The sequence below is a fragment of the Mus caroli genome, unplaced genomic scaffold (genome assembly GCF_978045245.1).
Source record: "Mus caroli unplaced genomic scaffold, Mus_caroli_1 scaffold_7, whole genome shotgun sequence".
Lineage (NCBI taxonomy): Eukaryota > Metazoa > Chordata > Mammalia > Rodentia > Muridae > Mus > Mus caroli.
This window is the reverse complement of record NW_028227262.1, coordinates 63933289-63958201: the sequence shown is the minus strand read 5'-3', so window position 1 is coordinate 63958201 and position 24913 is coordinate 63933289. Positions and strand designations below refer to the sequence as shown.

Genomic DNA, 24913 nt, shown 5'->3' with positions numbered 1-24913 from the left:
CAGTCCTCCTACCTCAGCATGTGGGGATGCAACTGCCAACAGGACGGGCTTTTTTGTTTGGGATATGATCGCTTGGATGTAGGGCTTCATGCATTCCAAGCAAGTGTTTTACCACTGAGCTATATTAAATCTCAACCTTTATTTGTTTTTTAAATTTTTTTTTATCATTTTGTGTGTGGGTGTCTTACCTGCCTGTGCCCCTCTTGCATGCCAAGGGCCCTTAGAGGCCAGAGCAGAGCATCGGCTCCTGTAACTGGGACTACAGATGTTTGTGAACCATCATGGGAGCACTGGGAAGTGGATCTGCCCCTTCTGGAAGAGCAGGAAAAGTTCTTTACCAAGAAGACACTTCTCCAGTCCCCTAAATTATGTTTGGAACAAAGTTTCACTAAGTTAACCTGGCTGACCTTGAATTTGCCCTGTAACCCAGGGCGGCCTAGAATGCTGATGCAACTTTCTAAGGAGGCTTGTGCCACCTGACCCAGCCAAGACATACTTCTTTCTTGTGAGATGACTAGCCCTGAGTGTGCCCATCCCTCCCAGAAGAAGGCAGCCTGCCAAGAGATAGCACACCTTGGGAAGGGACCACCAGCCTCTTAAAGCACTTCTTACGGACCAAGTAGGAAACCACTTCTGAAATGCCACAGCAAAAACAGTGACCCTGCTCAACCTGTGACCCCAGTGCACATCTGGTCCTCAAAGCATGGGTTCCTCAGTTCCTGCAGTTTGGTATCACCCACATACCAGCACCCCAAAAATGCTATGTACACTGTACCTCAAAACAGGCAAGTTAGTACCTTTTTTACTGCAAAAGAGCCTCTGGCTTTGGGTTGGGTCTTGGGCTAGCTCAACCAGTAACGCATTTGCCATGCAAGCATAAGGACATGAATTCAAATCCCCACAACCCACATGAAGCTGGGCGTGCTAGCACACATCTGTACCCCCAGAGCTCCTATAAGGAGATAGGAGGCAAACACAGGAGAATCTTCAGAAGCTCTTAGGCCATCTAGCCTGGCCTTGACAGTGACAAACAGCAAAGAGACCTGACTCAATCAAGATGGAAGCTAAGAACTGATACCTGAGGGTGTCTGGGACTACAGATGTGCACACATCACACACATAGTCTGGATGCCTCCAATACATCCCAAGAAGCCCCATGCCTGCTCAGTTCCCAGTGGTGACCAGGCTCCTGGATCCTGGCACCTGGAGCCACATTGTGTGAGGAGATGCAAACTAGCAGGCAAGACCACAAGCAGACTTAACTTGCGGGGAGCTCCTACACACAGGGTCCTGCATGACTTTTACTGTCTTTTATTGTTTTGTTGGTTTTTTTACTGTTTTTATTGCTTTATTATTTTCCTCTGTTTGCACTGTTGATGAAAAACTGAGTTTTGTAATTTGCCCATGGTCACACAATTACTAAGTGGAGTCAATCTGAACATGAAGCTGCCTGGCTCCAAGCTCATGCCCTTTCAGCTTTAAGGTTCAGGATCTCTCCAGGGGGTACCCTGTGAGGCAGAGGACGGAGAAAGACTCCTGAATAGGCCTGGGAGTAACCCAGTGTATCTGGCCTGCAGCTGCAGCTCCACAAAAGCCTGTTGGGCGGGGTTCTCCTGCCACTGAGACAGGTGTACGTGGCCACTGCCATATTAGTTCTCAAAGCACTGGGGTTCCCAGGTTACACTGTGTGGTAAATGGTGGGAGTGAAGCCTGGGAAGTTCACCAGTACAAACAGCTAACTAGAGTCATAATCTGGTTACTGTGCACTGATGACCCACCCCACCCCCATCCTGCTGCTCTCTACTCCTGAGGTCTTGGGGAAGACTGAGAGCTGAGTCCCAAGTCTACATGTGACCACTGGACTTTGTCAAGGAGATGAGCCTGGGGAGGAGATCAGCTGACCAGGTTCTCATAAAACGTTCCAGTGGCCCAGGCCTGGCCCCATGCCTATGTGCAGGAGTCCGTTCTCCACAAGTTTGTTCTGATCTGTTTTGGGACAAGAGATCACGTAAAGCAGGCTGGTCTCCAACTTGATATGTAGTTGAGGATGGCCTTGAACTTCTGATCCTCTTGACTCTTGGCTTTTTGCAGTGCTGGGGATTGAGCACTCTACCAACTGAGCTCCAGCCCCAGCTTCAGCAAGCCTTAGAGCAGCCATGGTTGGGGTCCAGGTCCTGATATCATGTGACCTCTGTGAAAGGGCCTGGTTTTGACACCCATCCACTGAGAGAAGATGCCCAGGCAGACCTAGGAAGTACCCAGGATCAAAAAGGGAAGAAGGTGAGTGCTGACCTCTAGCCTAGCACTTGACCTTGAAAAGCCACAGATCTCATTACCTCTCTGCTACACTGAAATGTCTGGATCCCATCACAACCCTGTTAGACCAGGGTAGGACAGAGAACCTGAGTGGTAAAAACATGTTAGGGATGAAGTGTGTGATCTTAGCCACGGAGCCATCTCTTTAGCCCCTCTAACTGAAACAGCAGCCAAAAATGTTTTGTTTGTTCCTTTGTGACAGTAACAGCACAGCATAGTGGCAATACATAGAAATTTGTCTCACACATGCACGTGCATACATACACGTGCACACACACATGGTTGCTTCACATTGATTGACAGCTGTTAGAAGCATACCCACCACTGCTCTGATCTACATAACAAAGAGCACAGAACCAGATCACTGGATTCAATACAGGTCTAAAGCCTATGTGTGTCTTTTCCTATGTTGACTACTGTTGGTGTGCAGGGTATATAACCTGTCTATGTACAGATCTTTGAGAAGAGGCCTGTAGGCTTCAGAGGCCTAATGGGTTCATGGCACAGGGAAGGCTGTGAGCCCAAGGTGGGAGCTCAGCAAGGACCAGACCTCCCCATCTTGCATAGCTTTCAGGCTGAGAGATGCCAACAGAAAGCAGACGCCTCTGTCAATTCCCACCCGGGGCCACTCAAAACCTGGCAATCAGCAAGGAACTAAACAAAGCCCCTCAGGTTACCCAGTGTCACACCATGGCCATGGTGATCAGTCTGCTCTTTGAATATCCTGAATGCCAGTGAAGGTGGGGCGGGAGACAGGAGAACCAGGGAAAGATTCCTAGGTTCCTAGGGAACAGAAGTTATTGATCGTGTGACCAACAGCACACATTTCCGCGTCCTGGTCCTGACCAGCAGTAAAGATAGTGCTAGCTAGTCCACTAGCTTTACTGGACATGGTGGTGCACTTCCTCAGCACTCTGGCAGAGCCAAGTGGATCTCTGTGAGCTTGAGATCAGCCTGGTCTACATAGTTCCAAGACCTCCATCATCTCTCCCACACCCCTAGCTACAAAGAATACTGTCCAGCTGCTTTTGGCCTTAGAAGGCACTAGAATATCTAAGCAGTAAGTTGAATAGGAGACTCCATCTGTACAGCTTTTACTCATGCTGGTTGAGGGGATGCAGCTATTTTGGGGTCACCCACACTCTTATATATATCCCCTCACTGTGCTCATACCATACTCCCATAGTAAGCCTAACACCCCACTGGCTCACCAAGCTGCACATCTGCAGGGTTGATGAGTGGGTGGGACTGAGGTGTTCAGAGGTGAGCACAAGGCTCAGGAGTTGGGGCCATTCATAAAACAAGAGGCTAGCCCCCAACTTCTTCAAGGGTCTAAGGTAACCCTACCATAGGTCCCTAGTGAAACAAAAGAGAGAGTGGATGGGTCAGGAGCATCTAAATATTCCAGAATATTCTGGAGCTATCTTCAGATTCAGGTGTCATGTGAAAACACAGGCCTGGTGCCATCCTCACACTTCCACAGCTCTGTGACAATGCCCCCCAGCCATTGATGGCTATTGGCTGGCCATCTCCTCTCCCAACTTCTCCAGTTCTCTCTGTTCCATACATCATCTAGTAGAAGAGCTGGAATGCCTATCTATGGTCCTGGAAGTAGATTTCCCTGGGTTACCATCCATTATACTCCTCCATCCAACACTAGACTTCTTGGCATGAGTCCTCTCTGTGTGGGTGCAGGCTTCCTGCATGAACTTGGGGAAGCCCAGTCTCTTTTTTGTTTTGTTTTGTTTTGTTTTGTTTTTCGAGACAGGGTTTCTCTGTATAGCCCTGGCTGTCCTGGAACTCACTCTGTAGACCAGGCTGGCCTCGAACTCAGAAATCCACCTGCCTCTGCCTCCCGAGTGCTGGGATTAAAGGCGTGCGCCACCACGCCCGGCTGAAGCCCAGTCTCAGCAGTGGGTTCTCCAACCATTGGCCCTGCCTAACTGACTGTTCTTAGGAAAGACGTGAACAGACGTCTGTTCACTGCAGGCACACAGCACACATTCCAGCACCATCCCTCCCAGAGCCATGGTGGTCCTGCCAGCAACACCACCATACCCAGCCAAAGGTTTCTGGTCCAGGCCACCAAATATTCCAGGGACAAGAACAGAGTGTCAGCCGGGTGGTGGTGGCTCACGCCTTTAATCCCAGCACTTGGGAGGCAGAGGCAGGAGGATTTCTGAATTTGAGACCAGCCTGGTCTACAAAGTGAGTTCCAGGACAGCCACGGCTATACAGAGAAACTCTGTCTCGAAAAAAAGAAAAAGAAAGAAAGAAAGAAGAAGAAGAAAAAAAAAAAGAACAGAGTGTCCTGTGGAACTCAAACCCAGGTGTGAAATAGAAAACATAAATAAAGCAAGATGGCAGTCATCACAGGAAAGCACAAATGACATGCACACTGAAAAGGAATAACCAGGGGACTTTGGAGGGACCATAGGACTGGCTACTTACAAGTGTGTGAACAGAAAGGGGAGGGTAGAAGACATTCCAGATACAAAAAGAAGAAAGTACAGGCACTCGGAGGGCTGCAAATAGCAGAATAGAGCAGACTGGGGCAGACAGGAGACTATCTAGACCATACAAAAGAACTAGAACTTTCTTCTCTTTTCTTTTCTTTGTTTGTTTGTTTGCTTGTTTGTTTTGTTGTTGTTGTTTTTCAAGACAGGGTTTTTCTATGTAGCCTTGGCTGTCCTGTCCTGGAACTTACTCTGTAGACAGGCTGGCCTCAAACTCAGATTTCATTTCTTTTCTTTTTTTTTTTTTTTAAAGATTTATTTATTTATTATATGTAAGTACACTGTAGCTGTCTTCAGACACTCCAGAAGAGGGCACCAGATCTCGTTACGGATGGTTGTGAGCCACCATGTGGTTGCTGGGATTTGAACTCTGGACCTTTGGAAGAGCAGTCGGGTGCTCTTACCCACTGAGCCATCTCACCAGCCCCTCATTTCTTTTCTTAAAGACTTACTTTATTGTTTATATGTAGGAGCATGCATCTGTGTGTGAGTTTGTGCACGTGAATGCAAGTGCCCTTGGAGGCCAGGAGAGGGCATTAGATCCTCTGGTGCTGGAATTATAGATGGCTGTGAGTCACTGGACATGAGTGCTTGAGACTAAACTCTGGTCCTCTGGAAGAGAAACATGCACTCTTAATCACTGAGCTCTAGCCCCGTGATTTGGTTTTTGGAACTGAGACTTGCTCTGTAGCACAGGCTGGCCGAGACCTCTCAGCAATCCTCCTCCTTTAGCCTCTTAAAGTGCTGGATTACAGGTGTGAGCCACCATGCCTGTCTGGAGACCATGGCTTTACCATGAACCCTGAAATGCATTATAGGGTATGGCTCTAGGGCAGAACTGAAGGACACTGAGATATCGAGAGAGAGGAGCTGATGGAAGGGAAACAGAGAGGAATCGGGGAGGCCGGCATGGAGCCAGCACAACCCGGGCAGGTCCCAGCACAGCTGACTCCCAAACTCCTTATACTTTAACAGCAATTCTGATCATAAATTAATAAACAAACTTTTTCTCAAGTAGCAGTAGTTAATAGGCTAAACACAGAAGTTTAAAAACATAATCCTGGGCCAAAGAGATGGCTCAGGGGGCCCAAGTACTTGCTACCAAGCCTGATGACCTGAGTTTGATCCAAGGAACTTACATGGTGGGATGAAAGAACTCAATCCAGAAAGCTGTTCCCTGACCTTGATATGTGCCATGATATTTACACACCTATATACACCCACATAAATAAGTAAAAAAAGAAAGAAGAGAAAATCCACGATGGGCCACACTTTTAACCCCAGTGCGTGGGACAAAGAGGGAGATTAATCTCTGTGAATTCAAGGTTTACAGAGCAAAGTCCCCAGGACAGCCAAGGCTATCCGGAGAAACCCATCTTGAAAAAGAAAACAATAACAACAAAAGTCCCAGGGCCAGTGAGATGACTCAACAGGTAAAACCACTTGTAAACCTGTCCAGTGACCCGAGTTCAATCCCTGGAACCCCCAGAACAGACCTGACTGCAGGAAGCCGTTCTCTGACCTACACACACACTGAGCACACATGTACCTGCTCATAGGGGACATCACCACACAATGATAAATAAAACAACCTGGGAAGCTGAGCACTGTAGCACGTACCAGTTATCCTAGTATTTACAGAATGGAGGCTAGAGGATTGAGACTTTAAAGTCATTGTTGACAACACAGTAAATCCAAGGCCAGCATGAGCAAGGCCTTGTCTCAAACAGGAAATCCTGATCCAGGAGCAATGGGGAAGGCAGGAGTTTCAGGGGCTTCCTCAGAGGGTCTTTCTGGTGTCCTGATGGCAGCACTGTGATGGGGTCTCTCAGTTCTGATTCTCTCAGTGATTGACAGAAGAAACCAATACTCATTCACCTTTTAGACTCCACAGCCCAACACGCTGCCTGTATGAGTTTAGAGAGGAAGTGTTGCCTAAAAAGCTACTGTGCTGCAGGCTTGTTTCTCACTGTGGATGGCTGGATCAGAGCTCTGTCTTCATCTAGGGGCTGAGCCACTGATACAGTCACAACTCGATGGCACAAATGGCAGGGGGTCAGGCCAAGTTGGAAAGAAGCAGGTCACAGGTAGGGGTCTCAACCTTTTCAGGCAACCATGATGTAAAGCAGCCACTTCCTACCATGGGCTCCAAGACACCAGAATACCTGTCTCACCTCAGGACCAACTAACCCAACAACCTCAGGCAGAAATCTCTGAAAGTTTAAACCAAAATCAATTCTTCCTTATTTCCTCAGGTATCCTGTCAGTGTGACTGACTGAAGAGTGAAAATGGACCCAAGGGACACAACACCCAGCTGAGTGTGACATTCCTGTGGTTCTGGAGGCTGAGGCAGGAGAATCGCCTGGGCTCAAGATGTCCAGGAAAGCCTAGGTAACACTGGGAAACCATGTCTCGAAACAAAACAAAACAAGTAAAACCAACCAACCCCCTTCTACCTCTACCATCCACTAACTAGATAAAGACATGGCACTAGCAGCACTTAGATTTACTTACGCAGAGAAATAAACTGGCCCAGGGGAGCTTTAAGGGAGAGACCCTCAGTGGCTCAAAGACAGTGGTCTGATTGTTGTCCTGCCTCTGACCTACGGAATCAGTTTTGTTTTTATTATTTTGAGTCAGGGTTTCATATAGCCCAACTGGCTTATGACTTTGAATGACTTTGAACCCTAGCTCTTGCTTCTCTCTCTCTCTCTCTCTCTCTCTCTCTCTCTCTCTCTCTCTCTCTCTCTCTCTCTCTCTCTCTCTCTCTCTCTCGGAATACAGGCACGTGCCACCATATCCTGGTGTGCTAGGCAAGCACTCTGCTAACTGAGCGGCATCTCCAGCCCCTGGAGTACATTTCAGGTTTGATTTGGTTTTATTTTTATACAGTAGGGAAATTGAGCCCAGGACTTCACACATGGTAGACAAGAGCCCTACTACTGAGTATATCATGCTACCAGTACTCCTTGGGTAGATTTTTAAAAACTATTTGCCTCTGTAAAACAGAGTGGTAAGATAGATTTTTAAAACGGTAAAGTACCAGCTAAAACACACAGTTGGGCGTGTGGGGACAACCAGGAGACACACACACATACCCATCTCTCCTGCCTTCCCTCCATCTTCTGTCTCCTCTCCTCTCAAAATTCCCATGGAAGCAGTCTGTCTCACATACCAGTGGACAGGAGGGGGGCGGGGATTCTTGGGCCAACCCTGTGTCTGCTGACACCTACAACCTAAAACCTACTCTTTGACTTGGTCTCTATACTTAAACTACAAGCCAGACATAATCCCAGGACATAATAGAACCTTTTATCAGGTCCAAAGACTTATCTTATCTCCTCCTCTGGCATCATGCCAGGTCTGGCAGCCACAACCCTTGGAGAGGGCCCAGACTGGCATTCACTAGTTACTTCTATGGCTGTCACCTCACACCCCAGCCAGACTCAGCCCCCACCCCTACTTCCTTCACATAAATATCTCCTCTAATACTCGTCCCACTGCCTTAAGCTCCAAAGGTCTGCCTGTCAGCTGGCCTCAGAAGGGGCTGGGGGCCCCACGCTATAAAACTGCCAGGAGACAAGTCTAACCACCAAGCAGCAGGGCAGGTATTCAGAGTACAGGACCAGGAGCACAGGAGGGGACAGTCCACTGGGCTCAAGGCTGGGAACCTATCCACCACTAACAAGTCCTGAGACCTTGGACAGGTCACTCTATTTCCTGAGACCCTCGTCTTCCATGTCTGTGGAAATAGGGGTCACACTGCTGTCCTCAGAGGAGTGTGAAATAAGATAATTCTGGAAAAGCATGCTGAGAAGTAGGCCAGCTCCTTGGTATAAAAGCTTTGGGTTTATTGTCTATGGAAGGCCTTTTACAGGCTGTCACTTGCCTCAAGGAGTGAGGTGGCCAGGACCAAGCAGCAATGACTCTGTCCAGGAGGGAGGAAGGAGCCGGCAAGATGACCTTACATGGGGAACTTTAGTGACAAGGGAAGAAGGAAGGCCCTCTCGTTAACCCATAGGCTCCAAGGCACGCCAGACCTTCTTTCCCCGGGAACCTTGGGTCAGAGCAGGTTAGAGCCAAGCGGTAAGTATCCTTCCCCGGAGCTTCTGTTTGAACCCTAGGATAGATAGAGACCATTAATAATTTTCCCCTGTGTGGGAAAGTGAAGCAGGTGGGTCATAGGTTCAGAGCTGCATTTGAGAATGTTGCACTTGGGCAAACAAACAGGGAGGGAGAAGAAAATATGCAGTTCACTTGCTTGCAATGCAGGAAATAAGTTTGGAATCTTACCTCAGAGCTGGAAAGACTGGCTGCCTCTGAGAAGGGGAGTGTGATGGCCCAAGGTGGGGGCGGGGGCAAGATGTACCCAAACTCGGCTCAATTCCCCTTACTGCCTCTCCCCACACTTCTGAAGTGATCCCTTCCCTAATCACTAGGTCTCACCAGGTCTCTTCTGCATCCCCCAAGAGGCCCAGCCCTGGTACCTCCAGCCCTGAACACACTCTCCTGTCTCCCTCTGGGAGTGTCTGTCTGCTGACTCAGTGGGATAACAGTCACTTGATAAGTCTTCTCTCAAACACAGTGCTGTCCCTCTCATGAAGGAAGGGGTAACCCATTTTCCCTCTCATATCCTCCCCAGTACTTGCCTAGGCACAATGGTTACGGTGGGACCTCAGCAAAGGCTTCCCAGATATTGAAAAAAAAAGGGGGATAGCAAAGAGCAAGTGGCTGCATCTCTGCAGAGGAAGAACAGGAGGGCTAGCAGCCTTCTGTCAAGTCCAACAAGCATGGAGCACACAGAGAAGCTGGGGAGACTTGGATGGGCCCATCCAAGCCTAAAGAGTGTCCCAGGCCTCACCCTACCCTTGTGATACACCAGGGGCCAAACCATAGACACCCATAAACTGCTTAATGCATAAACTCAGGGACAGCAGTTCCCCAAGGCCAACCCCAAGATCTGGAGATCTGGATGGAAGAGAGAGAAGAAACCTCAGCAAGACCAGCCCCCACCCCAACCCCCACCCCTCACTCCCGAGCACCAAGTAGGGGAGGGGGATAAGCCAATGTCCCTATGGTGGTGTGGTCAGGTCCAAGTCCTAATTCTGTCATGTGTTGTGTCAAAGTCAGCTCACCTCTCTGTGCCAAGAACTACTCAGCCATGAGGCAAGGTAACAGCAATGACAGCTCATAGGCTTGCTCTGCTGAGAGGGAAGGCCTAGAAAGGACGTAGGCAGAAAGAATCTGCCCGTCCTGGGGCCCTGGGGCAGACAGGCTCTCTGATGACTACCCAACAGGTCTCTAGGGTATGTTACCTCCTCAAGGAGGATAGCCTTGACTATAGCAAACCCAGGGGCCCATCTGCTCTGAATATAACCAGGGTTCCTTCTGAGCTCAAAAACAGGGGTGCTTTCACACATTTTAAAGAGACGCCCACATCCCTGCCTCTGGAAGGGCTCCCATTCAGACTGATCTTGGACTTTGCAGTGTGCTCCAGGGACACCTCTAGAAGAAACTATCCCTCCAGGCCTGCAGAGAGCCCACAGATCCCCGTCTGCTACCCATGAGCTATGCTGCCAACTGACAGAAACCCCATGATGCACACAGGACCCAAATACCAGCTCTTGCTCACCCATAACTCTTCAGGCTGCCAGGACTTAACAGAAGCCATGCCCTCCCTACCCACTGATTAGCTTCTGAGCTCTCCTCTCCCTATCCCCAGCCAGTAGCCACACATTCCAGCCTTCCTCGAGCTTTGAGGCTGAAACTCCCAGAGCAAAGACCCACTGGATAGGGAGTGAACCAAGGGTTAGGCAGGCTGCAGGCTCCGTGACCTACTAGAGCCTCTCCCCACAGAATCTCTCTGATAACTGTGTTCACTGCTGACTGAAAAGACACTGGGCCTAACCCCATGCAGGGCCTCATCATCACATAGTAAGACCCCTCTCCGTAGGGAAGCCAACTCAAAAATGAACAACGTTTCAGTACCGCACTTCTGGGACCCAGCCATGACACACTGTAGGGAGAAATAAAGCGTGGGGGTGATTTCCACAGAGCGCAGCAGCTCCTGTCATCTGTCCCGAACAGGGTGGGAAGGGCAGGGGAAACATCTGGAGAGGGCCAGACCAGCAGTTTAGCGGCAAGGAAAGTGGCACAGAGCCAGGGTGACTGCAATAACAAGGGGCAGCCAGCTGCAGCTTGGACTGCATAGCAAGTTCCAGGTCGGCCTCAAATATGCAATGAAGGAAAAAAATGTAAAGGAAACTCAGGCCTCAAGGTCAACCAGGACTGTGGCTCTGCTGGTGGTTATCTTGTCTCACCTGCTCAGTGAGGAGGGGGCAGTGGGGTTGGTCATAGACCTCTGGTAACTGCCTGGTTCTGGCCCAGAGCTCAGGGCCAGAGGCAGGGGCAAATTCAAAGGAAAAGGGAAGCCACTGTGCCAAGGAGAAGGAGTCACACTTCCTCCCTCCGCCTCCACCCCTTGCTGATGATCAAGCAACCCCAAATAGGAGTAGGCCACCAGGCCATAATCAAGACCTGAGGCCTGTTCATCCTAAGGACGATATCTTCTGAGTGTGGCCACACCCCTCCCCAGCACCGGCAAGCTCCATTCTCCAGATCTGGGGTTCAAGCAGGTACCTAGACCAGAGGCCTGAGTGGGCATCCACTGCTTTTTTAAAACAAGGTCACACCTAGAAGCCAGCGGAAAGAAGGTTGTAGGGCTGTGGAATGAAAAGAAGCCAAGAGACCCTCCCAACAGGAAGGGCAACGGCTCATGCCAGTCATCCCAGCGCTTAGGGTGGAGAGGCACGAGAATCAGGAATTAAAGTGACCATGACCAGTCAGTTAAGAAGACCCTCTGCCCTCAGACCTCCACACCCAGAGGCTTCCCTGGGCCTTCTCTAAAAACCAAAAAAAAAAAAAAAAAAAAAAAAAAGAGAGAGATAAACATGCAGGGCAGGACCTGATGAGTCCACTGGAGGGGCACAGTCAGCAGCCTGACCATGATCACAGTTTTAGACTATGATGAGAAAGGACAACTGGTCCCAGCTGACAAACCCACAGCTGTGGCTTTTCCAGAGGACCAGCCCAATCTATTTCTGTACCATAGGCTTCAAGGCTGTGTGACCAGGTTGGGGAGAAGGAAACTGTGGGGCCCCACACAAGATGGAGCTATGTCCTCCCCTGCTCAAGTGCAGACCAACCAGCTCTCGGGGCCAAATGCGGGTCTCTCCGCCCAAAAAGTGTTGGGACAGACTCCCTAGCCTCTTACTCCAAAATTCTTGCTTTTTCTTCCATCTCCCAAATTATTCAGGGTCATCCCCTGTGGCACAGGCCATGTCCACGGCAGTAAGTCCAGAAGAGGCCAAGTGTCCCAATCTGACCCCTCAGGTAACGAAGACCTCTAACTGCCATGACCCCATCTAGGTCCTAGGAGCCAGGGTGACAAACCTGGCACCCACTGGGAGTTCCAGGATGGGGGTGTCGGGGGGCAGTGGTGGTACTAAGCTACACACCAACTGCCACACACCAACACTAGTGTCCTAGAGGCAGCTGTGTTCCAGAGGGAAGTTGCTCTAGCCAAGTGTCATGTGCACCATGTTGTTTGTGTTGAGAGCTTCCTCTCTGAGGGCTGGAAATGTAGTGCAGCAATAGTGTGTGCGTGCCTAACATGTGCTTGCCACGGAGGTCCATCCCTGGTACGGATTGGGTGGGGAGTGCAGAGTGTGGATTTATTTCCTCTTTGGATATTTCGAAAGCCTCCAGTAAAACCTCTCACCCTGAAGAGTACCTCACAGAGAAGTGACTTTCAGGGGTCTCTGGGGCAGCTGAAGTCTCAGCACAGAAGCGAGGTCCCACAGCAACTCACACCTAGCCTTGTAAAAGCAGCCATCTGTATTACGCCACGGCTTCACAGACGGCATCTTACTAATCTATACAGCCCACCTCTATCATTGTGACCCTTGCAGAGATGGGATGAAATCGTTAAGGAACCAGCATTGTGCCAGCATGGCTTCCTCCAGGGCATGGGCAGTGCCAAGCAAGCCAGGGAGAGCTGCAGAGCCATCAGGTGACCTGAGCCTGGCTTTCAGATCAGGGATGCCTCCCAGGTGCAGCTCAAGTTCTTGGGCCTCCCAAGGGCTGCAGAAGGTAGCTGGGCACCTGAGACTCCTCCTGTCACCAACCACAGATGTGAGGCTTCTCCAGACTTAAAGTTCTTCAGCAGGTTCTTCTCAGGTAGAGGACCTCTTCCAGAGGTGGGCTGCCACATGCTGCTACCATGTCCTTCAACCATCACAGCTCTTCACTAGCCCCCCCCCCCAACATCCCCCTACACACACACAGAGCCTGGGAACTGCGCTAGATCTCCCTCTGTATTCTCATTTTATCTCCTACATCAACCCTGGGAAGGTATATGTTATCCCCATTTTAAAGACTAGTAAACAGAGACACTCAAGAGTTTACCTGCCTTGCCATAAAGCTGCACACGAGAGGGAAAAGGATCTGTGCCAAGCAACTCCGCAGCTTGCCCTTCCTAAGTCAGATCCTCTGGGTGACAGGGGCTCCACCTGCTCCCACTGTCCCTGCCTCCGAGAGTGAATGTGAATACAGTACTTTCCCACCAGATTCCAAAACTGAGGATATCACCCTCCATCTTCTCTGCCTCAGTGGCTCAGGCCAGGGTGATCCAGGAAACACCTCTAGGAGGGGCCATTAGAGCCTGAGGGCTGTGGAACGGAAATGGCGGCCTTGGTTCTCTGTCAGTGGGCATGCCGTGCGGTCCAGTGACTAGAGATCAGAGCGGGCCAACTGTGTGGACTTTCCCTCTGCCCACCCTAAGTGCCCCACTTCCTGCCCTCTCCAACTCTATAAATAATCCCGGGCAGGCAGGGAATCAGCAGAAAGGCAGCCAGGTGGGTGTGAAGTTGAAGCTGGTGGAAAAGATGACTTCTCAAAGTAAATTAAGGCTCCCGTTCAGATCAAGGGATAGCACGTCAGACTCTCCCGGGAGCACTGTTCTTGGCTGAAAACAGGCCCACCTGGACTTGCAGGCTGGGCCAGCTCCACTAAGAAAGATTCAAGGCCAAGGCCAAGAGGGAAGCAAGGACACGAGCAACAACAACAACAGAAGTCCAAGAAGCTTCTCCCTGCAAGCTGGTCTCCCCCCACCTGACCCTTTCAGTCCACCCGGCCCTAATGCTTATCCCATGTATAATGTACCAGAGTGGCTGAAGGGTGATGGGGCTGTGGCAATGGGGGAAGGAAAGAGCTAAGTGAGCAGAAGAGAGCATTCCACCCCACAGCCTGGCCTGGACCAGGAAGGAGGGTGAGGACACAAAAGAGGGAGGAAAAAGAAGAAAACAAGGACCAAGTTATACCTCATGACTCCACACCCAGCAACTAAACAGCAAGTCATGAGGGAAGGAGAGAAGCCAGGGGAGGGAGGATGAAGTCAGGTCACAGCCCTGCCTGGAATGTGCCCAGGTCTATCCCACCCCAGCCACAGCAGGCCAGCCAGGAAAGCCCTTCCCTAGTCATGTTTTGGAAAAAAAAGAAAAAAATTGCTCAAGGTCAGATCCTTTTTTATTCAAAGCCTGCTTTCCTCTTCGTCTGCACCAGGCCGAAGGCTCATCCCTCTCCAGCAAGCCTTCCTTGACTTACTCAAAACCAGCAAACCTTACCTAGCAGTTCTCCTACGGAGGGACACCACTCTGCACCCATTCTCTGGGACCCCACCGAGGAGGCTTAGAAATTAACTGGCCCAAGCAAGCCACAGCAGGTGGCCAGCCCTGGGGACTGACTTCTACATAGTCCCTGGCCCAAACAGGAAAAGGTGATCCAAGTCTTAGGTCTTTTATTTGTTTATTTGGTTTGGTTTTCAAGGCAGGGTTTCTCTGTGTAGCTGGCCTGGAATACAGAAATACACACAGCTCTGTCTCTCAAATGATGGCGTTAAAGGTGTGTGCCACCACAGCAAAGACAAATCTTAGGTCTTGATCTTAACCCTACAAAGGACACACTCTGACAAAATAAATGTTTAACCTCCTACCCTTCCCAGGTTTTGGTGTCTCTGGCCTTTGAACCCAGCACTGGGGAGGCAGAGACAGTAGAATCTCTGAGTTCAAAGGCAGCCAGGTCTACATAGCATGTTCCAGGACAGACAGAGCTACATAGAAAGACCCTGTCTCGAAACAAACAAACAAAAAAACAAAAAAACCAATAAGAACCTTTCCTATTCTTTCTAGAGAAAATAATCTGGAGAATTGGAGGGCATTATAGCCACTGTCCCACTGACCCAAGCTGATTCAAACATACCCTTCATTACTCCGAGGTGGGCCAATGCTCTCAGTCCTGGTACCCTAAGACAGAGTCACAGAGTATGTCTATACAGTGAGGGGTATCCCTGAACGTTCAAAGGCCAAGTGTCCTGTGTAACCCCTGGGAAGGCTGGGATGTCTCCCTTCAATCTTGCCTTGGAAGATAACACCTCACCTTCTGCTTCTACAAGATGAGACTTCCTCTCCACTACCTACAGGCTACACCTCTTTGAGGAAAAGAAGGCAGACCCTGAAGTCTTTACATTTCCCTTCTTGAATTCCCACAGCCTCAGAATCCCATTCCGAACTTTCCTTGGCCATGTACTGCCAACGCTTGGTCACTACAGCAACTCCATCAGGCCTTCCAGGCCCACCAGGCTGCTGGGGAGACAGTCTGGGGGAAATGGGGTAGGGCGGAGGGCTGAATGAGAAGTAACAACCAGAATACGGGTTTGTGTCCTTGAGTGGGAGGACCGGGTCCAGACGTCCCAACCAGCCCCGCCCGGTTAGGCCTTCAACCGTTTTGTCCCCGCTCCCAGCGCCCCAGACTCACTGCGTGTGCTGGGCGCGGCCTGCGCGGAAGACCTCGTCCAGAGCTACGGTTGCCCGGCCCAGAAACTTGTCCACGCCGATGAGTGAGCGATGCATGGTGGTGAGCACGAGCTCGCAGGCGGCGTTGGGGCCGGAGGCCCAGGGCGCAGGGCCCGCATCTGCCTCCTGTGCCCGCAGCAGGCCGTCCAGGGCTCCAGGCGGCAGCTCGAACGAACACTCTTCGCACCATTCCGGGCAGCCTTGCGTCTTCTCCACTACCGAGGTGCTGTACTTCTCTCGGCCCACCTGGATCACCGTGTACGCGTCGCTGGTGCTGCCGGCGCCCGAGCTCTTGCCCCTCAACCCGCTGGCCCGCAGCACGGTCACCTGGACGTGCGTGGGCAGCCAGCGGGAGGATCCGGCCGCCGGCTCAGGGTCCCGCACCAGGGCCATGGCGGACCCTGGGACAGAGTGACAGACGTGGCAGCCGCGGGATGCTGTCAGGAGCCGGCTCCCCCGCGCCGCCTGCAGCGCACCGACCGCCGCAGCTGCGGGCTGGCCTGGGCCGAGCGGGCCGCCGCCTCCCCGCCGCCCCGCCTCCCGGGCGGCCGGCCGCCCCGCGACGTCACGCCCCGCCCAGGCCCAGGCCAGGCCCCGCCCCCCAGTTCCACCAGCGTATAGCTGCCTAAGAGCTAAAGAAACCCAGAGAGGGGCGCGGCCTCTGCAAAGATGTGGGCGGGGCTTCCTCACTGGCCCAGCCCCTCTGGGGGAACCTCAAGCTCCCGCTGCTCTTCTAAAAGGTGACCGGTGCAGAAGGGCGCGGCCTCTGCATGTGTGGGGGAGAGGATTGAGATCTGGCCACGCCTTAATTACGACCGGATTCGCTTGTGCACAGTGCAGAACTGCACAGGAAGAAATGGAGGGGGCTACGGGCGAAGGCAGCTTGCAGCCTCTGCAGAGAGGTGGGCGTGGTTACCACCATGGCCCCGCCCCGTTTAGGCAGCGAGTCCAAACTAGAGAGCCAAACCTCTGCATTACTATCCACCGCTCTCTACCTGGACAGTGTCAGGGTTTCCTGCAAGCTCCTGTACTCCTGAAAGTCCTCGCTGCTTCGAAGATCCATTCCGCTCGGCGTGGATTTGAGGGTAGATAGATGCCTACTCTAGAGACTCCCTAAATCGCACATGCGCTCCCATTTTCAACTCTCTACATATATATGATGACCTAGAGCCTCCGCTGAGAAATCACTGGAGTGGGACTTAAAACAATCTTTTTCTGTTCTTTTTCTGCTTTGATCCCCCCCCTTAAAGCCCCCCTCCCTTTTTTTGGGGGGGGGAAACGAAGTCTCTTCTGGCTCTCCTGGAACCTGCTATGTAGATTACGGCTCGAATTGTTAAATTCCTGCCTCCACTGAGTGCCGGGATTAAAGGTGTGCTCACTGGTTTTAAAACTTTTGTGTGGCCAGGTGTAGTAGTGCTCACCTTTAATCCCAGCACTTCCACTTGGGAGGCAGAGGGGGAAAGATCTTTTTTGAGTTTGAGGCCAGCCTGGTCTACATAGTGAGTTCCAGGCCAGCCAAAACATTATATACAAACAAGGCAAACAGGGCCTTGTTGGTAGTAGACAAGCATTCTACCACAGGACTAACCTTCCACCTCTAAATCCATTCATACTTGCCTACTGTGCGTTGTGTTCTGAGAACTGGCAGCACACTTGGTTCATATAAAGATAATGGTTAATAATTATGGATGCTGAATTTCAGCAAGAGTCGGCCAACAACTGACTCATGAGCTTTCTGTGCATGACCTCACTCATTCTTCAGAGCCACCCTGTATGTGAATTTGGTTTCCCAGAAGGCAGAATTATAGGTTAGATAAATTTACCTAAGATGCATAACAAAGAAGCCATTGTAGTGCAGCCTATAATCCCAGGATTCTGAAGACAAATTCAAGGCCAGCCTGGGCTATGTGGTGAGCCTTTACTTTTTTCTGTTAACTTTCAGAGCCTACCCTTATATTAGATTTTTTTTTCTTTTTTCATTTTTCAAGACAGAGCCTCTCTGTGTAACCTTGGATGTTGTGAAACTCTCTTTGTAGACCAGACTGGCCTTGAACTCACAGAGATCCACCTGCCTCTGCCTCCCAAGGGTTGGGATTAAAGCCATGCATCACCACTGCCTGGCTTAGAATATTTTTCAATAATGTATGCATATATACGCAGGACAAAAACAAAACAGTAGGCAACAAGGTGTCTTCATGGCCACTAAACCTGAGGACTTGAGTTCGATCCTCCTCAGGACTCACCTGACAGGAGAGAGCTAAGTCCAGCAAGTTGTTCTCAGACCTCCACAAGTACACCGCAGCACACTCTCTCCCACCAAATATAATAATAAAACTTTCAAAACATCGGAAGGGGAGAAGAAAGAGATTTCAAAAGTCCTCCTTTCCTAGATCCTGGGGTATATCTTTTACTTCATTCTGTCTATCTTTCTGTCTCTGTGGAGGGCAGAGGGTGTCAGAGAACAATCCTTGGGCCTCAGTTCTCACTGGATCACCTGAGGTCATTAGGCTCTGTGGCAGCAACCTGTGCTACCTACGGAGCTTTCCTACCTGATTATCCTTACTTTAAATTTTCTATTTGAGACAGGGTCTAACCATGTCACACTGGCTGGCCTCAAACTCACAAGAAGCATCGTCCTGCCTCTGCCTCCCAAGTGCTGATATTAAAGGTATTCTCCACTCTTCCAGGCCCTTTAGTAACTTAATTTTGAGACAGGGTCTATGTAGCACAGGCTGGCCTTGAAATCACCATAAACTGGCTTTGAATTCCTGAGCTCTCCTACCTTTCCCTTCAGAGTTCTGGGACTCTAGATCAGCACCACCACGCCTATCTTCAGTGTAGACATTCTTTTTTTTTTTTGTTTTGTTTTGGTTTGGTTTGGTTTGGTTTGGTTTTTCAAGACAGGGTTTCTCTGTGTAGCCCGGCTGTCCTGGAACTCACTCTGTAGACCAGGCTGGCCTCGAACTCAGAGATCCGCCTGCCTCTGCCTCCCAAGTGCTGGGATTAAAGGTGTGCACCACTAAGCCCAGCACGACATTCTTATTTTTGTTTCTTGCCAGCAACTCCAGTTGTATTCCAGAGAGAAGCCCCAGGGTCTCACTCTGGCTCGATAACTGAGCCACACACCTCCTAAAGCTATTGGTGTTTCCAAACCTTGGGGTTGACTCCACCTAGATGTATAAATTGCTTCTGTGGCTATATCTAAATTTGGTGCTGGCCATTATCTAGTGCCTTCCTGCTAAGGTAGATACAGACTTTGTCTGGCTCACACCCACTCTCCATCCTCGGTCTTATTAGTTCTACTACTGGCCTTCCTTTATTGGGAGGTTCATGGGGCTAGCCTTTCTTTCTTATGTAGTGCCCAAATCTCTACTTACCAGGCCACATCCTCCACTGGGAACTCAAAAGGGAGAAGTCTGCATACCAGACTAAGGAGACCCTTGAGCACGCTCCACCACAGCCCATCTGGTCAGTCTCCCACAGCAGGGTGTGCGATCTCCATCACATTTTAGATAGAGTCTCTTTGTTGTTTTCTCCTAGACTGACTATACCAAGAATGCTGGCCCTCGAGCTTCCCAGAATTCTTTCTCCACCTTTCATCTGGAAGTAAGAACACTGGGAGTACAAATATGTGCTTTGTACCACACCCGGCTTTATGTGGGGTGTGGGATTCAAACTCAGGGTCATCTCCACTTGTTGGCAATGAGGTAGAGCTTTGTGTCACAACTAAGGCTCTAGATTCCATCTCTAACACCACATAAGCTAGGTGTGGGAGAACACGCCTTTATTCCTGGCACTTCAGAGATAGGAGACGGAGGATTACAAGAGGTTATCCTTGGCTACACACTGAATGTAAGTCCAACCTAAGGTACATGAGACCTTGTCTCCAAAAAAAAAAAAAAAATTGTTATTTGAAAAATACAGAAAAGAAAATAGAAAAAGCACCAGCCAGAAATCAACACTACTAGCAATTTGCCTTTCTAATCTTTACACTATATCTGCATATAATTTGAGGGCCCTAGAGAGTAAAGGTTAAACCTGAGGGGTTTGGACTCTACTGTTTACGATCTGTGTTAGCTCCTTTGCCCACCCCCACCCCAGACAACCACGTGACTGAGGTAGGTGCTTCTGCTGCCCTCTGGTCACTGATGAGGAAAACCCAAGCAGAGAGCCTAGGCCATTTCTCTGAAGTCACCAACTGGAAGACTGCAAACTGAAATAAGAGTCTCAGCCATTTTATTGCCTGTGGCACTCTGCCCTCACACTGGCTGGTCAGCCATCTAGACGCTACAAACTTTCTGTAGGTTTTAATCATTTGAGTGAGAGCCCGTGTCCCAGGCGTTTTACACCATGTCCTATTGCAGAAGAAATACCACGACCAAGGCAACTCTGACAAAAGAATGCATTTAACCTGGGCTTGCTATAGTTGCAGAGGGTTATCCTTTATCGTCTCGGTAGGGAGCGCGCAGGTGGACATGGTGCTGGAGAGGAGCTGAGGATTGAAAGGGGTAGCAGACTTGCCCACAGTCTCCACTGCACTCCCCAAACTGAACCCAGGATCTCTCCCTCTCTCTCTCTCTCTCAATCTCTATCTCTCTCCTTGAAGTTCCCATTTAGCCGGGCGTGGAGGCGCACGCCTTTAATCCCAGCACTCCGGAGGCAGAGGCAGGTGGATTTCTGAGTTCGAGGCCAGCCTGGTCTACAAAGTGAGTTCCAGGACAGCCAGGGCTATACAGAGAAGCCCTGTCTCGAAAAACCAAAAAAAAAAAAAAAAAAAAAGTTCCCATTTTAACCGTAGATTCTGTTTTAAATGAAAGCTTCTTTATTAACCTTCAACTACCATGAGTTTGCCACGCTCCATTAAGAGTCTGTCTCCTGTTGGCTGGCTCTCTAAGCGAGCTGCCCTTCTTCCTCCCCCTACCTCCCCCACCACCACCGCCCCCCCACCCCCAACAGGAAGACTCCAGGAAAGGGCAAAGGGAACCCAGGTGTACTACTCATACTCCCTGCCCTCCTTCCTTCTGCCCTGACCCGAGCAGTTGGCAAGTTGAGGCTTCCTGCTGGCCCATGGCAGCCCTACAGGAGCAGTGAAACCTGGCTGTGCTCACCTGGTGAGGCCCGAGGCCCTAGGAGAAAAGACTGCCAACTTGCTGTCTGTGGCCTGGCTAGAGGCGGCCCTCTAGATACAGAAAGAGGCATGGTACCTCTTCCACTAGATTAGGAGTTGAGACCACGAAGCACACCCAGGGCGGGCACAGAGAAATCACCCATCCTAGGGGGGGTGAAAACAGGATGAGCCTGAATTATTTCGCAATAGTGGAAAATAAGGATGTCCTCGGGAGCAAAGGTCTGATGGATGCCAGAAAAACAAAGGTACCAACCAGGAAGAGCTCTCGGTGCCTTGAGCGGGGGCAGTGGAGCCAGAAGCATATCTCAATAGAAATGGACTATTAAAAAAAAAAAAGTCTATATGTTATCAAGTTATCAGTAAATGCTTGGAAATAAGGACAAACTACGTCATCCAAGTGTTCCTAGCTCTGCACTGCTACGGTTTACACAGGGTGATTGCTTTTTTCTTGGTTTGTTGATTGGTTGATTGGTTGTTGTTTTGTTTTGTTTTTCCAAACAGTTTTACTCTGTTGCCCAGGCTGGCCTGGAAGTTAATCTTCCTGCCTCTGGGGCACAGGTGTATGCCACAATACTCAACAGGATTTAGGATTTTCTTTTCTTTTTTTTTTTTTTTTTGGTTTTTCGAGACAGGGTTTCTCTGTATAGTCCTGGCTGTCCTGGAACTCACTCTGTAGACCAGGCTGGCCTCGAACTCAGAAATCCACCTGCCTCTGCCTCCGGAGTGCTGGGATTAAAGGCGTGTGCCACCACCGTCTGGCTAGGATTTTCTTTTTCTTTTTTTTCTTTTTCTTTTCTTTTCTTTCTTTCTTTCTTTCTTTTTTTTTTTTTTTTTTTTTTTTGAGATAGAGTTTCTTGTGTAGCCCTGGCCATCCTTGAACTTATGACGGTGGATATCTTTTTCTGTCGGCTTACAAAGAAAAAAAAAAACACACAAAAACTACAAAGAGTTCATACACAGGTACAGGAAGGGCTGCCTAGTGGTCAGCTCTGACCCAATATATTTTAGACGTAACAGTTCATATTGACCTTTGATTTGATGGGTTCTACGTAAAGCTTTGTGGAAATTTCTTTCTTTCTTTCTTTTTAAGGTTTATTTATTTATTTATTTTATGTGAGTACACTGTTACTGTCATCAGACACACCAGAAGAGGGCATCTGATCCCACTATAGATGGTTGTGAGCCGCCATGTGGTTGCTGGGACTTGAACTCAGGACCTCTGGAAGAGCACTCAGTGCTCTTAACTGCTGAGTCATCTCTCCAGCCCCAGTGGAATCTCTTAAGATTAGCAAACCTCATATAGACCATTCAAACCATACAGAACAGAGCAGGGGATGTGGTCAGCATGTCCTTGAGCCAAGCCATTTCTCTGTGTCAGTGACTGGCAGGCATGTTACAGCAACAATATGAAATAGCTGACAAACATAAAACGCAGTGACTTCAGCTATTCTGGAGGCATCAAACCATAACACTCTATTGACCAGGCTGGCCTCGAACTCAGAGATCCGCCGGCCTCTGCCTCCAGAATGCTGGGATTAAAGGTATGTTCCACCACCGCCTGATGATTTAAAATTATTTCACAATTAGGAAAAAAAAAAAACTTCCCCAAAATATTATTCAGACCTGGGAGTCTCTGCAGCTGTGCTCTGGGCAAGGAAGTGGGTGTGTCCTGGTAGAAGCAGTTACTCAAAGGGAATGGGAAGAGGGCCAGAAAGCAACAAAGGACTCAACATCGCCCCCTTGTGGTAAGGGGGCCCTCAGCTGGAAGAGCGGAATCTGATTGCTCCGCTGGTGAAATGAGCCAGATTAGCATATATTAAAGGGAGATTTATTGAAGCTGTTCTCCGGCGAGTTCACTGGCCCCAAGGATTGAGGCCAGGGGAGTCGCCATGAGGAGAGGGAGGGGGAGGGGAAGAGAGAGCTTGACCAAACTGTCTGAATTTTATAGGAAGGAGCCTCTGGAGGAAGGGCAGCCTAGCCTCTGGGCTGGAGAGTTCAAAGTTAGGGACAGGGTATGCCTGGTAGGGACTGAGGGATGCTGGGAGAGCCTGGAGGCCAGGTCTGTTTTGATAAGTAAAATGTGCACCTCAGTCCTTTGTCTGCAAGTCCGAAACCAAGCAGAACCCCCTCCAGGCAAGGCGCTCTGGTGGGGACTCGGACAGTGGGTAAGATTATACAAAACTGTTGGTCCTGGAATGAAGACAAGGCAGAGTGTGAAAGGCCAACCTTAGAAGCCTGGCCTGAGACGAGGGCTCCAGGGAATCCAAAGCAGCGGAAGGCCTTGCAATAGGTTTCACTTCTCAAGGTACGATAGGAGAAGCCCTGAGGGGCAGGGCTTCGCCTTTGAGAGTTAAACCCTCCTCCTCTTCCTTCCCCTCCTCTTTTTCCCTTCTCCTCCCTACGGAGCTCAGGCAGGCCTCAAACTGTGAAGCCAAGGGTGATCTTGAACGTCTGTTTCCGCCTCCCAACCGCTGGAATGAAAGATGGGCACAATCTCACGTGACTTTAGACATCCCCCCCCCCTGGGGGAGGGGTGCAGGTGTCTCACTTTGTAACCCTTACTGGCCTGGAGCCCCACTGACTCAGTGTGAAAACAGGCTGGCCTCTAAGTAACTTCCTAGCAAAATCCCTTGGAGTGCTGGGATTTCAGGCATGGGTCACAAGCCGGGCTCTAACATAGGCTTTTAAGGTATCTTTACCGTGCGCTGTACTTCGCCAGGTAAGTAGGTTATCTCCCACCTATGCTGACCTGCACACCTGGACAGGGGTTCGCTCAAGTCCGGAAAGCAGAGCAGCTTTTCCTATCCCTGTAATCACTGGGATTCAGGAATGGACGTTGCCCTGGCCTCCCAGAGGGTTATCAGTAAGCACCACGTGAAACCACAGCAAGATCCACACACAAGAGACTCCTGACTCCGAATACCCTAGAGAAGCCAGAAACATAAGGAATGAACCCCCTGGATATAGCAGTGGGGGGGGGGGGGGGTTCAGCCAGCTGTGCAGCTGACAGGATAGAATATTCAGACAGGGCTGGGTGATGTAGCTTGGTTGGAAGAGCGCTTGCCCAGAATGCAAGCAGTCTTGGATTCAATGCCCTGTATGTACAAGTCAGTAGCATCAGTGCATGCCTGCAATCCCAACACTCTGGGTGTGGAAGCAGGTGGGTTTGAAATTCAAGTTTATTCTCAGCTATGTAGTGACTTTGAGACCGGCTTGGGCTACATAAGGCCCAGTCCAAATCATCATCACCACCACCACCACCATCATCATCGTCATCTCATAGAAGTAGCCATTCTATCCCCACCTTAGGACCTCTAAAAGGGCTTGTAGGGGGGACAGAGATCTTTGTGCTCACAGATAAGCACTAGGGGAACCTAGAATGTTAGCAAACAGGGTTCCTCCCCTCCTTCAAGTGAAGGAATGCAATACCGCAATACCTGATGTATACCCAGAAGATTGGGAGCATGCTAGCCTGGTGACCTCTGTGATATCCATATAGACAGAGACACACAGTTTTTCTCAGTCTATAGAACCTATCCTTTGTATGTGTGTGTGTGTGGTTGTTTGTTTGTTTGTTTGTTTGTTTGTTTGTTTGTTTTTCGAGACAGGGTTTCTCTGTGTAGCCCTGGCTGTCCTGGAACTCACTCTGTAGACCAGGCTGGCCTCGATCTCAGTCACATCACATCTGTATTTAACTTGCTTTATTGTGCACATTGGACTGAGCTAATTATCACCAGGGAAGTTTTCACCAAATTGTGCTGTGCTTAAATATACCTAAAAGAAACCACTCAGGGTCAGATTCCTGGAGTTTGACCAATACTGGCTACCTAATAGTGATGAACCAAACAGCCTTCTTGAGTCCCTCCACAGTTACTCAGCTGACTGTGGAGGTTGCAGAGAGGCCTGCAGTAGCTCTGTGCTAGAATGCTTGCCTGGCATTCATAGAGTGGTGGGTTCAATTCTCATTACAGGAAATAAAACTGAAAAATTACTTCTCAAAAAGCAGACAGTTATCATCTGTGTTGGTAATGGCAGTGTCACA

General features: G+C 49.9%; 1 protein-coding gene across 3 annotated transcripts in view; it reads right to left on the bottom strand.

Moving 5' to 3' along the window:
* Rab11fip5 (RAB11 family interacting protein 5) overlaps positions 1 to 16270 on the bottom strand; it is a 39835-nt gene extending 23565 nt beyond the window's left edge. For all 3 annotated transcript variants that reach the window (XM_021164093.3, XM_085840474.1, XM_085840475.1), the window contains exon 1: positions 15706 to 16270. In XM_021164093.3, coding sequence (XP_021019752.2) covers positions 15706 to 16136 — 431 coding nt within the window. In that variant the 5' untranslated portion in view covers positions 16137 to 16270. The remainder of the gene's footprint in view (positions 1 to 15705) is intronic.
* Between the last annotated feature and the right edge of the window lie 8643 nt (positions 16271 to 24913).